Source organism: Rosa chinensis, chromosome 2, assembly GCF_002994745.2.
Source record: "Rosa chinensis cultivar Old Blush chromosome 2, RchiOBHm-V2, whole genome shotgun sequence".
Classification (NCBI taxonomy): domain Eukaryota; kingdom Viridiplantae; phylum Streptophyta; class Magnoliopsida; order Rosales; family Rosaceae; genus Rosa; species Rosa chinensis.
In genome coordinates, this window is record NC_037089.1 from 84,456,324 (window position 1) to 84,468,425 (window position 12,102).

Consider the following 12,102-nt stretch of genomic DNA (forward strand, 5'->3'; position numbering starts at 1 on the left):
ATTATATTTTCTCGCATCTCTCTCTCACATACTTACTAATTACATCTTTCATTGCTTAGCAGTACTCCACTGTCTAGACATTACAAGCCTCCAACAAAAAGAGAAAAAAATTGAACGACTCCAAGGGCACTACGATCTATTGTAATGGGTGGTCATCTCGGTGTACGTAGCACTTGCCTCATCTTTCCTAGTTGTTGGAAGTTACCAGAAATTCTAAGCGGCTGCCATTTGCAGCGATCACAGTATGTCATGCAGGCCCTCATGCACATTATCTTCCTAGAATGCAACGTGTAGCTCTTTCTTTCTTTCTTTCTTTTTGAATAGGAATTGATTTCATTAGATAATAAAGCCATAAAATAGGTCACAGTCTAACATGCACTTACATAAGAAATCCGGCAAATATACCCGGAAGACCTACAGAAGCGGATCCAGGATTGAAACTTTGGGCGGGCTGGGATTTCTTAAAAAAAAAAAAATATATATATATATATATATATATATATATATATATTATAGAGAATCTCGATGGTGCGACAGAATTTTATTAATTTAAGAAAAATGTACACCTAGTTAGGAGGGGATGTAGTGAGCCTTACCCCTCAAATGCATATCTATACAAAACTAAAAAACAAAATCAACAACAAAATATACGTGCAATGCAACACAAGAACCTAAACTAACTAAATCTAACTCTACGAGTTCCACAAGCTTCAAACTCTTTGATCACCGATTCATTGTCAATAGATTCAGCATATTCCTTCTCAGTATGAAGGACCATACAATCACCAAGAAACTCATCTTCCATCTTGTTTCTAAGTCTATTCTTAATGATGTTCATAGCTGAAAAAGCTCTTTCAGTGGTCGCTGTAGAAACATGAATAGTCAGAACTAGACAAATCAATCTATAAAGCATAGAAAAAAATTCTAACTTCCTTGTTTGAACCAACATTCTACACAAATCAGAAATGGATTCCAAATTCTGGAACTTTGGATCACTACGCATATCTTTCTCGTAATATGCACACTCTAATTCTAGAGCAAACATTTCACTATCAACAAAATCTTCAGGATAAAACTTCTTTGCAAGATTGCATGTATCTTCAGTTTTAAAATTTCTGAAGTTATCACGAGGATCCAAGTTTGAGCTAAGTATAAGAAGTTCAGATGTTTGGGCTGAGAATCTTCTATTCAACTCACTCAACTGAAAATCAATTAAAGCATTGAAGACATCTATATGGTAATGATGCTCAATTGTAATGAAATCTCTTTGTTGGCAACGATGACCTGTACCATCCTTATAACGAGCATTCATATCAGACATATCAATATCATGCTTTTCACAAAAAGTTTCAACATTTCTTACCAAGTCATCCCAGCCTTTTTCTCTCATCTCTTGAAGAAAGGATTTTGTATGTCCAACAAATTTCATAGCATGTACGAAGTCAAGAGATTTTTGCTGCAATGTCTGACAAAGAACTTCAGTAATTTTCATCAATTTGTGCATTAGAAGCAAGCAGAACACAAAATAAAAAGACCTCATAGCTTTAAGAACAGCCACAACTTCTCCTTGCAATTCTAAGGGTCCTTGCTCAATCATATCATTAAGAGTTTTTTTTATTGAACTAAACAATTCAATCAAACTCTTAATTGAACGAAAATGTGAGCTCCAGCGTGTAGCAGCAGCTCGATGCAAAGTATAGACTTGATTAGCACTAGTACCTGTTTGAAGTTAGCTACAAGCTACCAAATATGCAATTTCTTCCTTTCTCACAGCTTGTAATGCAGAATGACGCTTAGCAGAAGAATCAACAAAATTCACAATTAAACTTAGAGTTGAAAAAAATTGTCAAATCTCATATCCCCCTTTAGCTGTAGCATTCAATGTCAATTGCAAGCGGTGAGTAAAACAATGCACATAATAAGCATAAGGACACTCTTGAAGAAACAGTGCTTGTAACCCATTATAAATACCTCTCATATTGCTAGCACCATCATATCCTTGACCATGCATATTTCTCACTTGAAGATTGTACATGGTAAGTACTTTAGAAATCTCATCTTTAAGAGTTTGTGAGGTAGTGTTAGGAACACTCACAGTCTTAAAAAATCGTTCTCGAATAATACCTTGGCAATCAACAAACCTCAAAATAATGGTCATTTGTTCCTTACTAGATGTATCTACTGCTTTATCAACAAGAATACAATATTTAGAATCTCCAACTTCTTCACGTATCTTGTTCCTCACTTTATTACCAAGAATATTTAGAAGTTGCTTTTGAATTGATGGACAAATGTACTTGGCATTTCCGGGAGCATTTCCCAAAACAACTCTCTCAACCTCTACACTCATTCTTGAAAAAGATTTTATGACTTCTCTAAAATATCCTGCATTCAATGAGTTTTTAGTTTCATCATGGCCTCTAAAAGGAGCTCCCTGATTAGCTAGCAATCTTACACTTTCTATTGAAGCCTTAAGCCTCAATCGATTGTCCTCTATATCCTTACTACATTTTGACTGAAAAACTGTTTCAATTTTCTTGGTAGGATTTCTTAATAAATCCCATTTTTGCATTGCAGCATGATGGGGAGAATTAAGGCCTCCTACATGCTTCGTCAACACATTATCACCACCACAAACCCTCTTCCAAGCCTTAAACCCATCAACGGTGAATGCTGGATAGTGAGAATCTTCAGTGTCAAATAGAAAACAAGGGAAGCAATACGCCCTATCAAGAGAAATTGAATATTCAAGCCATGGATTATCCTTGAACCAAGAAGACTGAAATCTAAGTTGTTGACTCCCTTGTTCAGTGAATGGAAATTCTAACTCAGGTTGAAATGGACCCAACAAAACATAGGCTTTTCGAATACTATCACGCTCATTCACTGGATATTTCCATATGGCACAACGTAATCCAGGATCATGTTCAAGACCGTTGATATTATTTTGTGGTTTAGGAATGGAAGGTTGAGATTCAACATCAATATTTGGAGAGGATATGGAAGGTTCAGAAACCACATTTGAACTTGAAGACTCAACATTTGTTCTTTTAAACCATGAGTCAATGAATTTTGATCGCTTCGGTTTTGGCTCCTGATTTAACATTTTACTCTAACACCTATAAATTAAGAAATTAACTTTGAATCAACTACTTTTCATAATAACTAATTTAAGAAAAATAAAAAACCACAATGATATATATGCACTGATGCACAATGAAACTATGAAAGGAAAAGAAAAAAGCACCTCAGATTCTCGGAAAGCAGTAGACTCATTGACTCAAGCTTTTGCCATTCACTTAATCCCTTTGTGCTCCACTTCGTAGTTCCACTTCGTATTTCCAGATTTGGAATATCAAACAAGACAACAAGTGAGCTAAAAAAAGCAGCAAATAGGTTGGTTCAATGAAACCGCTTGACAGTTTACACAAATCAATCACAATTCAGTGACAGATCACAAATATGTTCCCATTTCATACAATCATACCTCCATTTATATAGTCAAGTTCTCCGATCATTCACTTAATCAATTAATCAAACATTCAAACCCACTTACTCAATTAATCAAACATTCAAACTCACTTACCCACATCACATTTAACCCACAGCAATTAAACAATAAAATGATAAATTGCAGATTTGCAAGACAAGGAGAAGGAGAGAACGCTCAACAGTCAACACTGCAATCCAGATTCCCAGACTATGAGACGAAGAGAATTTGACCGCAAGTCCCGAAATTTGCAACCTTCATTCTTCAATGAGTTCAATCCATGAAATCTTCACCTTAATACAACCTATGAACATGAATTTCACACCAATCCTTAAACCCTATAAATTGCCCCAAATTGGATTGATTCAATTAAACAAAATCTTACATTGAATCATTGCCCCAAATTGATGTTGATGTCTTGGAGAAGCCGAGAATGCCAGAGCCCAGAGGCCAGAGCTGCAGATTTGCAGAAGTTTAGAGAAGGAGGAGGACTGGAGGAGCCGACAGCCAATGAGAGACGATTAGTCGGATTAGACGAACTGGGGCTGGAGCGTAGTCGAAGAATCGAAGTAGACTAGTAGAGTGAACAAGAAAAAAACAAATTGGACGGGATTGGGCTGGAGTGCTGGACAATACCCAACTAAAAAAAAATGTATACATCTAATTTTTTTTTTTAGCCCAAAATTCTCAGACGGGCTTGAGCCTGCCCTACTTATAGCTTGGATCCGCCCCTAACGACCTATCTAAACCAAGACTAAACTCAATAAAGTCTAAAAGGACGCTCGATGGAAAACAAGCCTAAAACAAGCAAGAACAACCTCGCTTCCTAAGAAAAAATCATTCATCTAGTCTAATCTCCCATCACGTAATTATGATATAAATAATAACTAGAAACATCTTAGAAAAAACTCATAGAGATTACTCCAAAAAGCATAGAGATTTAAGAAAGCACTATTTTCTTCCCCTTAGGGTTGGAACCATCACCATTCTCAGTCTCTTTAGTAGCCAATAACCTCGGCATCAGGTTAGTCTTCTTGCTCTTGCTTGCAATCTTCTAGCTTGACTCATTGTCACCTTTCGAACCTTTCTCTTTCCCGTTAGAAGGATCAGAGCTCTTAATCTTACAAAAGTAATGAAACTCTAGTAAACCATTAATGGCAACGCGGAGCTCATTACATGCAATCTCCCCGCAAAAAAAAAAAAAAAAAAAAAAAAAACACCAAATTTTCTTCTTGCTTTTCCTCCGGTTTCTTGGGAAGTATAAGAGCTTATCTTATGTTGCCCTCATATTGTGTATTTTTGTCCATCGTATTATTATTAAATTTGGATATATTGCGGTTGTAACTTCTCCGGTAATATTAACGGGTTAATATCACTTAATTCTATAAATTTATTAAAGAAAAGAATATGTAAATCTATTATAGTAATTGAACATAAATATCGAGGTGCTTGACATTTCATTCAATAATTTGCTTGACTTAATTATTCTCAATCTTATTATTTAAGTCATAACATTCTTATTAGTTGTGGAGACTAAATTAAGATAATGGTTCGTCATGAAATATATCGGAGACGCCTTCGCTGGCACCTTCCTGAAAGCAAAATGTAGCATAAAATATTAAAACCAATTCTAATTCCATCAATTTAATTTTGGTATTCTACCATCAAAAATGAATTTATCCATTGTAACTACCAATTCAAATGTCAAAGATAGTTATGAGAGTTGGTCAGGAAATTAATAAAGCCATATCAAAGAAGAGTTTAGCTCATCGAGTAGTGCATCAGTTTACCTCATAATTCGAGTGGTACATGTACTTCCTCCCAAGCCCATTCCCAACAAACGAGCCAGCATCATCCGATGATTCATGCCAATCTTTGAAATGTGATTTCCCGTCATCGTGAACCTACAAAGAGAATATATCAATGAACTCCAATTCACCGAAATAACTTATATATTATGCAACCCTTTTGATATCCTATTTTTTGTACTTCCTTTATTAAACCCTATGAACATATTATTTAATATATAATGGACGAATGGTAATTGAAAACTGTTGATATTGAAGAAAAAAACAATAAGACAATGACATTAATCAGCAGCAATCTATTGGAATATGTGTACATGTCTTATATACTTAGCAGTGATCTCTAACCTCATGTTCTGAAAGTGGTGGAATTTGCACATCGCCAGAAGTTGGTACCTGAAATCACACACATAAATTAAGTTACAGATACACACACACATATCGATGAAGATCCTCATATATATGAAAATGTACCTTCGGCTGCTTGACTTTTTCGTCTTCAAATTCATAAGCTGAAATCTGCAAAATAAAGATGACATCGAAGTATTACTAAATATATGAAAGTGGATCAAAAGTAATAAAGAGAAAGCATGAGATGTAGATCAAGTGTAAATCAATACTTACCATTGTACTAACTAAGAGAATGGCAACAAACAGAAAGAGCAGAGTTCTAAAAGCCATTTTGGTACTTTGTATTGTGTAACAGCGAAGCTAAACAATGAGGATTCGAATAGCAGATGATTGTATATATTTTCAACATAACCAAAATCAAATGTGGTATAAATAGTGTCAAAATTAGGTATTTCCTTGCAAAATGAATACCATTTGTTCTGTTTCTAATCGTCTTATACAGACATGTGGACATCACATGGCATGCATTGAGCATTAGAGTCAAAATTAGCTTAAATGGACCTAACAGAAAGAAAATGCATTTACACTCGTTTTTACGTAATTAGCATAGGCCCCCAAATTGAAAGGCATCAAACGAACAATGTTCGAATTGGTCAAAAGAAAACTTGCATGTGTTCAAGTTCTATTCTATTTAAGTAGAGCAAATGCCTTAAGGCCCATGCTCTATTGAGAAAATGAGAGGAGAAAACCGTAGTTCACTTATAGGGTCCAATATGAAATTGTTTGCAGCCCATTAATTAAAGAAAAGGAAGTGAACCTATAATCCAAGGCACTACTTAAAATACACGAGTATGCAAGAAGGGATTAAAGGTAGAACAATTCTTAGCATATTCACTTATATTGTTGATTAACATAGTTTTACTTAATAATTTTATAATCCAACGATCCATATCTTAAATTAGCATTTAAAGATCATCTCTGTAAAAAATCAATCGAATCGGAAATCGTTTAATTATCTAATTGAACCAAACTAATTGATGGTTCTAACAACACTTACTACTATTATGATGTTCATGTATTTCATAGAAATGAATAACTAAAAGGTCTTCAATTTGATTGATTTTTTACAGAGCTAATATTTGTATTACATTATACAACATGAATTGTTGGATTATAAATTTTTTAAGTAAAAGTATATTAATCGACAATGGAGGTGAATATGCTAGTTCACCCTAGGGGTGAACCTAAGAATTGTCATTTTAAGGTAATATTGAATACTTCTGTTTTTACGTATTTGTAAAAGTGGAAGTAAATTGTTTATCAAAATGCTTTAAAGAGAATTTTAATATCGAAAATGTAAAATTACACACAAAAAAGGAACTTTTCAAAAAAGAAAAAGAAAAAGATTAATGATTGAAAAAGCACATACAAAGGCAAGGAAACTTCACAAGTAGCAAATGTTGCATATTTTACCATCTCATTTTCACCCCAAGAAAACACGCAATTGGTATGCGATTCGTGTTTGAATAAGATGATTTTTCCTGGTGATGAAGTTGGTTGTTGATGCCTCTTGGCCTCCAAGAGGTAAACGTCCCGAAACTCCATGAATAGTTTTAGTTGCGGAATTAATTTGAATGCCTTCACTAATTCACTTCGGTGAAGTGGTGTAACCATTGAATTTCAAATGTGTGAACCGTTGGCCAAATTGGTAAACCAAACTAGCCGGTTCGGTTTGGGTTTATGGCCGATAGACTACCATCGGTTTATCTGTTCAGATCTGCAACCCTAACTTGCGATATTGAACCACATCGCTCACAAAACGGTATGCAATGTATGATGTTGGCCGACCTTAGACCCAAAAGAAAAAGGCTGTAGTCCCATCTATTACCCTGTTCACGAAGATACAAAAGTATACGCATGAAATCGGTTTGTAAGTTTATGGGTTATAAGTATATAAGTTTATGGGGCATGGGCCAATATCTCTGTAATTATGGTTTATGGGTTTGTAAGTTGGTCCAGGTAATACCCTATAATCCTATATCAATATTTGCTACAGTTCACCGGGAAACTCTAGATATAGATGCTATTGATTATGGGTAATTTGCCTTCGATCGAATGAAAGAGTCTGGAGTCTTGAACAAAACACTACATTACATTGAATAGATGCAGCAGGGAAGTAGCTGGAAAACCATTACATTACATTTTCTCGCATCTCTCTCTCTCTCACATACTTATTAATTACATCCTTAATTGCTTAGCTGTACCAAACATTACAAGCCTCCAACAAAAAAGAGAGAGAAATTGGAGTACTACTCTAAGGGCACTTGGATCTGTTGCCGTGGGTGGTCATCTCAGTGTAGCACTTGCCGCATCTTTCCCGGTTGCCGGAAGTTCCCGGGGGCACGCATTTGCAGCGGTCACAGCATGTCATGCAAGCCCTCATGCACGTCCTCTTCCTCGAATGCAAAGCGCACCTTTGTTCACACAATGGAACGCAATCTGCCCAAAATGTAAAGTAAAACATCAGAACCAATCAAATGTTGGAATCGAAACATCTAAGGTTTTTGAAATTTTTAACTAAAAGCTTATAGGTTCAAGTATTTTCATGGAAAGAGACCCTACACTTTTAGGACAGAATTTTGATCTGTGGTACAATCCTACTATCAATACAATTCAAATGGGAAACTTCAAGCTTGGTACCTGTCCATGGTGAGGAATTAAGCTAACAAAAACTTACCCTTTTTGGATTTGACTGGGGGAAGTGGTGGAGCATAGGTGGGAGGCTTCACTGGAGGCGCAGGAACTGGTGGCTTGGGTAGAGGTGGAGCTGGAGGGGGTGCCTTGACCACTTTTGGTGGTGGAGCATAAGTAGGTGGCTTCACTGGAGGCACAGGAGCTACAGGTGGTGCTGGAGGGGGTGCCTTGATCACTTTTGGCGGTGGAGCATAAGTAGGTGGCCTCACCACTGGAGGCACAGGAACTATGGGTGGCTTGGTCACTAGAGGTGGTGGAGCCGGAGCTTTGACGATTGGAAGTGGTGGTGGTGCTTGGCTTTGGACATAAGCCGCCTGAAAAAAAGCGCACACACTTAATAAGCACATATATTCAATACAATCAAGATTGGAGCTTTAGTATGGTATTGAATTAGAAAGGTGAAAAAGAGACTACCTTTATCTTGAGTTCCTCATGGAGATCATGAGATGAAGCCTACAAAGACCATAAACAACAATTATTTAGACAAACCCAAGTTAAGTATAATTAGTGAATTTAAACACAATGCTAGAGAAGTGTAAAGACTAGAGAGAGATGTGATTATAGAGTATCATACCGTTGTGATAGCAAAGAGAACGGTGGCCAAGAGTAGGAGGAAGGCTTTGAGAGCCATAGTGTGAAGTTCTGTGAACCAAGAACCAGACTACTAGCTAGGAAAGTAAGATTTATGAGTCAAGGAGAAGAAGAAAGTGAGTTTAAATAGTAATGTTGAAAGGTAGGGATAGTAATTTCTCACAACTCATATCTTATATTTATCTGAAACTCTGAAAGGAAAAAACAGCTGGAAATACTGATGAAGGTGCATGACAGCTTCAATTACCAGATGATGGTGATGATGATGAGCATATCAAGTGGTCAGTAAAGACTAGTACTCAGTACACTGTGCCCTTAAAGGCTGGCAGTCTAAAAAATCTGACTTGAAATTAGTTCAACCTTACCCACCTGCCCCAAGACGGTGTCCCCCTACATATCCCTAAATTATTAATATCAGAGGTTTGTATTTTATGTTAGCACCCATAAACTATGATCCGTCACACGAGGCCTGTCTCATACATATCAAAATCATACTTGTAACCAAAGGTAACATTTTCCTTCTCATCCTAAAAATTCATTGTCCACCTTCCTAGTTTGGTAGCTTCGTAATCTGTATTCAAATAAAAACAATCTGGGGTTGTGGACTTCCTCCTCTCCCTTGTTATATGAAAATGCAAATGCCATTTACACCGACATATATACATATGAAAATGTAGCCAGATCGAAATAGTGTATATAGATAAATATACTGAATACTTTGACTTAGCTGGAAGCAAAATGGGAGGAGGTTGTTTCTGGGTCACTGACTGAGAAATGCGAATTAACAAAGAGAACATTAGGAATCCCAATGCTTTTTCACTACACCACTACACTTTGTATTAATACTCATCTAGTTATATACCATTTCAAACTTGAAGAACCAAATTTGGTACCTCAGTGGAAACGTGTTTGGTATGGAAATGTCAGAGACTGATCGTACTCGATCTCAGTTTCTCAGCCTGCCAGTCTCAGCTAGTGCCCTTCACTACACAACTCATATCATATACAATACAAGCATGTGAAATTATTTGTCAATTTGATAACTGTATGCGACTCAAACTAGGCTCTAGCAACTGTTGTTACTTGTCGTTAGCCAATCCAAATTGCACATAACAGATTGTATTGTCAATTATGAACTACGGCAAGTGAAGCTCAAGAAACTCACCCATTCCTTGGTTTCAACTTTCCAGTTTGAACCAAATGCTAAAAAACAAATGGTCCTTGTCTCCGCACATATCCAATGATTCAACCACTTTTTCCTTAACCATTTGGCCAGTAGGGTTAACTTTATTCTCCCATTTCCCAAAATCACTATTTAGAAGAGTTGGAGAATCACTATTTAAAACTAGAAGAAAAAATAAAAAAAGACCAGGAAACCACTATTTGGAATGGGAAAGACAAAATGAAAAAAAAAAAAAAAAAAAAAATTAAGCGCGCCAGGTAGGGGTCGAACCTACGACTTTCTGCTTAGGAAACAGACGCTCTATCCACTGAGCTACAGGCGCCTGATGTTCTGTAATCTCACATGTTCATTCTTAACAGAGATTACTCACATTTTGAGCAAAATTAATGGAAGCACATTGATTCCATGGAGAAACGCCCAAGGACCCATCAGGGGTGATCAGGCCATCACCTGCATCAATATCGAAGCAAAGACATCATATCCATCCAGTAAAGAAACCACTTACCTTCAAATAAACACAGTGATCCACAACTATACGGGTGAAATTATTGCGTCTATTGGGCTCCTAGCCTCCTATCACTATCAGACTCCCAACTCAGTAAACAAGCAAGCGTGTTCATGAATGCTATCAGGCTATCAGCCTTTCAGCTTTCTCCCCATGCTTTTAGATGAGTCCCTCACTGCTACAGACCAGTAGATATCATGCTCGCTTCAACACACTGCTATTACTCACACACAGCTGTCCTTTGTCGTCATCTTGCCTTTACAGTTCAAAGCTGTAAACTTTTTAGGTACATTGTAAACCAAGGGCCAGCAACATATGGTTTTGGGCTAGGCTGAGCAACCTGGGTTTGGTTTGTGTTAGAATCTGCAGCATGCATGCCCTTAATGCAGTCATGGTGCAGTTATGGAGCCCACTGATAAAAAACAAAACAGAAATCTATAGCATCCATGCAACTTTACAAAGTTAAAAGTATAGTCACTACCAAAAAAAAAAAAACAATACACTTTGCATTCTACAAAATATCTCAAGTTCGAGGAGTGATATTGTTCATCTACTTAGAGCAAGTTCATCTATTGGGTCACCGGGTCACTTACTATTCATTACTTTTTAGTGTATATTTTCATTCTCTAGGTCACGAAATACACTGTGCCTGTGACCCATGACACGAAATACACTGTACATGTCACCATAGTGACCCAGAACACTGTACAGGGTGACCCAGGGCACGAAATACACTGTGCTCGTGACCCAGAAGGTGAAATTAATACTAAAAAGCAGTGAATAATTTAGTGACCTGATGACCAAACGGGTTCACTTGCTCTTAGTCTCAGATACAACTTCACCAAGAATTGCAAATGGCCCTCGCTAACTACAAAGTACAAACAATGACTCCACGGCAACAGAGCTTCAATGATACATTTCTCATTCCTATCTCGGTTGAAATGTGTATATATTAGTAGACAAGCATACAAATTCTATACAACAATTTCCTCTTCTTCCTCGAAACTCAAATTCAACGTTTGTAGCTTAAACCCTGAACTCTGTATAGCCTCAACCAAACTGGAAGCCACCCCAGTAGCTTGTACTGTTGTCTGCTTTTTCAACAGGAGAAAAGAGAAAAAGTCATTAGTCCTCTCATTAAAACCTGGAGGTGTTTAACATAAATTAGAACAAACCAAAGCCATGATCAAATTACAAGACATAATTCAACTATTTAAACAGATAATAGAAACTAATCATTGTCGATAACACATTTTCTTGTCTAATCCAAAAGTTTTATGTGAATAGTTGATCAACAATTTTTTAATTTTCTATCTTCTATTAAAGACAATCATTCATAAGAAATGCAAATAGTGGTAGTCCAAACTAGGGCTGTCACTCGGTCGGTTCGAATCGGTTCTAGGTATTACCAACTTCAAAACCA

At 36.7% G+C, this 12,102-nt stretch overlaps 4 protein-coding genes and 1 non-coding gene across 5 annotated transcripts; all 5 read right to left on the minus strand.

The window, feature by feature from the left end:
* Positions 1 to 676: 676 nt before the first annotated feature.
* LOC112185259 lies at positions 677 to 1,597 on the minus strand. The gene has a single exon (XM_024323506.1). It carries the CDS (start codon positions 1,595 to 1,597, stop codon positions 677 to 679), a length of 921 nt encoding a protein of 306 aa, XP_024179274.1.
* A 249-nt stretch (positions 1,598 to 1,846) lies between these two features.
* LOC112185260 (zinc finger MYM-type protein 1-like) lies at positions 1,847 to 3,106 on the minus strand. Its single transcript, XM_024323507.1, has one exon. It carries the CDS (start codon positions 3,104 to 3,106, stop codon positions 1,847 to 1,849), a length of 1,260 nt encoding a protein of 419 aa, XP_024179275.1.
* A 1,790-nt stretch (positions 3,107 to 4,896) lies between these two features.
* LOC112187047 lies at positions 4,897 to 6,052 on the minus strand. The gene is made up of 5 exons (XM_040515511.1): positions 5,920 to 6,052; positions 5,770 to 5,814; positions 5,644 to 5,691; positions 5,281 to 5,394; positions 4,897 to 5,082 (listed from the first exon to the last, which is right to left on the minus strand). Exons 1-5 carry the CDS (start codon positions 5,974 to 5,976, stop codon positions 5,029 to 5,031), a joined length of 318 nt encoding a protein of 105 aa, XP_040371445.1. The 5' UTR covers positions 5,977 to 6,052; the 3' UTR covers positions 4,897 to 5,028.
* Positions 6,053 to 7,772: 1,720 nt separating this feature from the next.
* On the minus strand, positions 7,773 to 9,194 carry LOC112188837 (gibberellin-regulated protein 14). The gene is made up of 4 exons (XM_024328056.2): positions 8,975 to 9,194; positions 8,815 to 8,853; positions 8,384 to 8,714; positions 7,773 to 8,145 (listed from the first exon to the last, which is right to left on the minus strand). Exons 1-4 carry the CDS (start codon positions 9,029 to 9,031, stop codon positions 7,961 to 7,963), a joined length of 612 nt encoding a protein of 203 aa, XP_024183824.1. The 5' UTR covers positions 9,032 to 9,194; the 3' UTR covers positions 7,773 to 7,960.
* Positions 9,195 to 10,423: 1,229 nt separating this feature from the next.
* On the minus strand, positions 10,424 to 10,496 carry TRNAR-CCU. The gene has a single exon. It is a non-coding gene; the product is annotated as a tRNA-Arg (tRNA).
* Positions 10,497 to 12,102: the final 1,606 nt, after the last annotated feature.

Bases quoted from the DNA above. Each gene is read 5' to 3' on its own strand.
- LOC112185259 (XM_024323506.1), bottom strand. From the start codon at position 1,597: ATGATTGAGCAAGGACCCTTAGAATTGCAAGGAGAAGTTGTGGCTGTT.
- LOC112185260 (XM_024323507.1), bottom strand. From the start codon at position 3,106: ATGTTAAATCAGGAGCCAAAACCGAAGCGATCAAAATTCATTGACTCA.
- LOC112187047 (XM_040515511.1), bottom strand. From the start codon at position 5,976: ATGGCTTTTAGAACTCTGCTCTTTCTGTTTGTTGCCATTCTCTTAGTT. The intron at 5,692-5,769 runs GTACATTTTCAT...GTGTGATTTCAG, and splicing joins AAAAAGTCAAGCAGCCGAAG to GTACCAACTTCTGGCGATGT. The intron at 5,395-5,643 runs GTTAGAGATCAC...TTCTCTTTGTAG, and splicing joins CACCACTTTCAGAACATGAG to GTTCACGATGACGGGAAATC.
- LOC112188837 (XM_024328056.2), bottom strand. From the start codon at position 9,031: ATGGCTCTCAAAGCCTTCCTCCTACTCTTGGCCACCGTTCTCTTTGCT. The intron at 8,715-8,814 runs GTAGTCTCTTTT...GCTTTTTTTCAG, and splicing joins ATGAGGAACTCAAGATAAAG to GCGGCTTATGTCCAAAGCCA. The intron at 8,146-8,383 runs GTAAGTTTTTGT...CATTTTGGGCAG, and splicing joins CCCAGTCAAATCCAAAAAGG to ATTGCGTTCCATTGTGTGAA.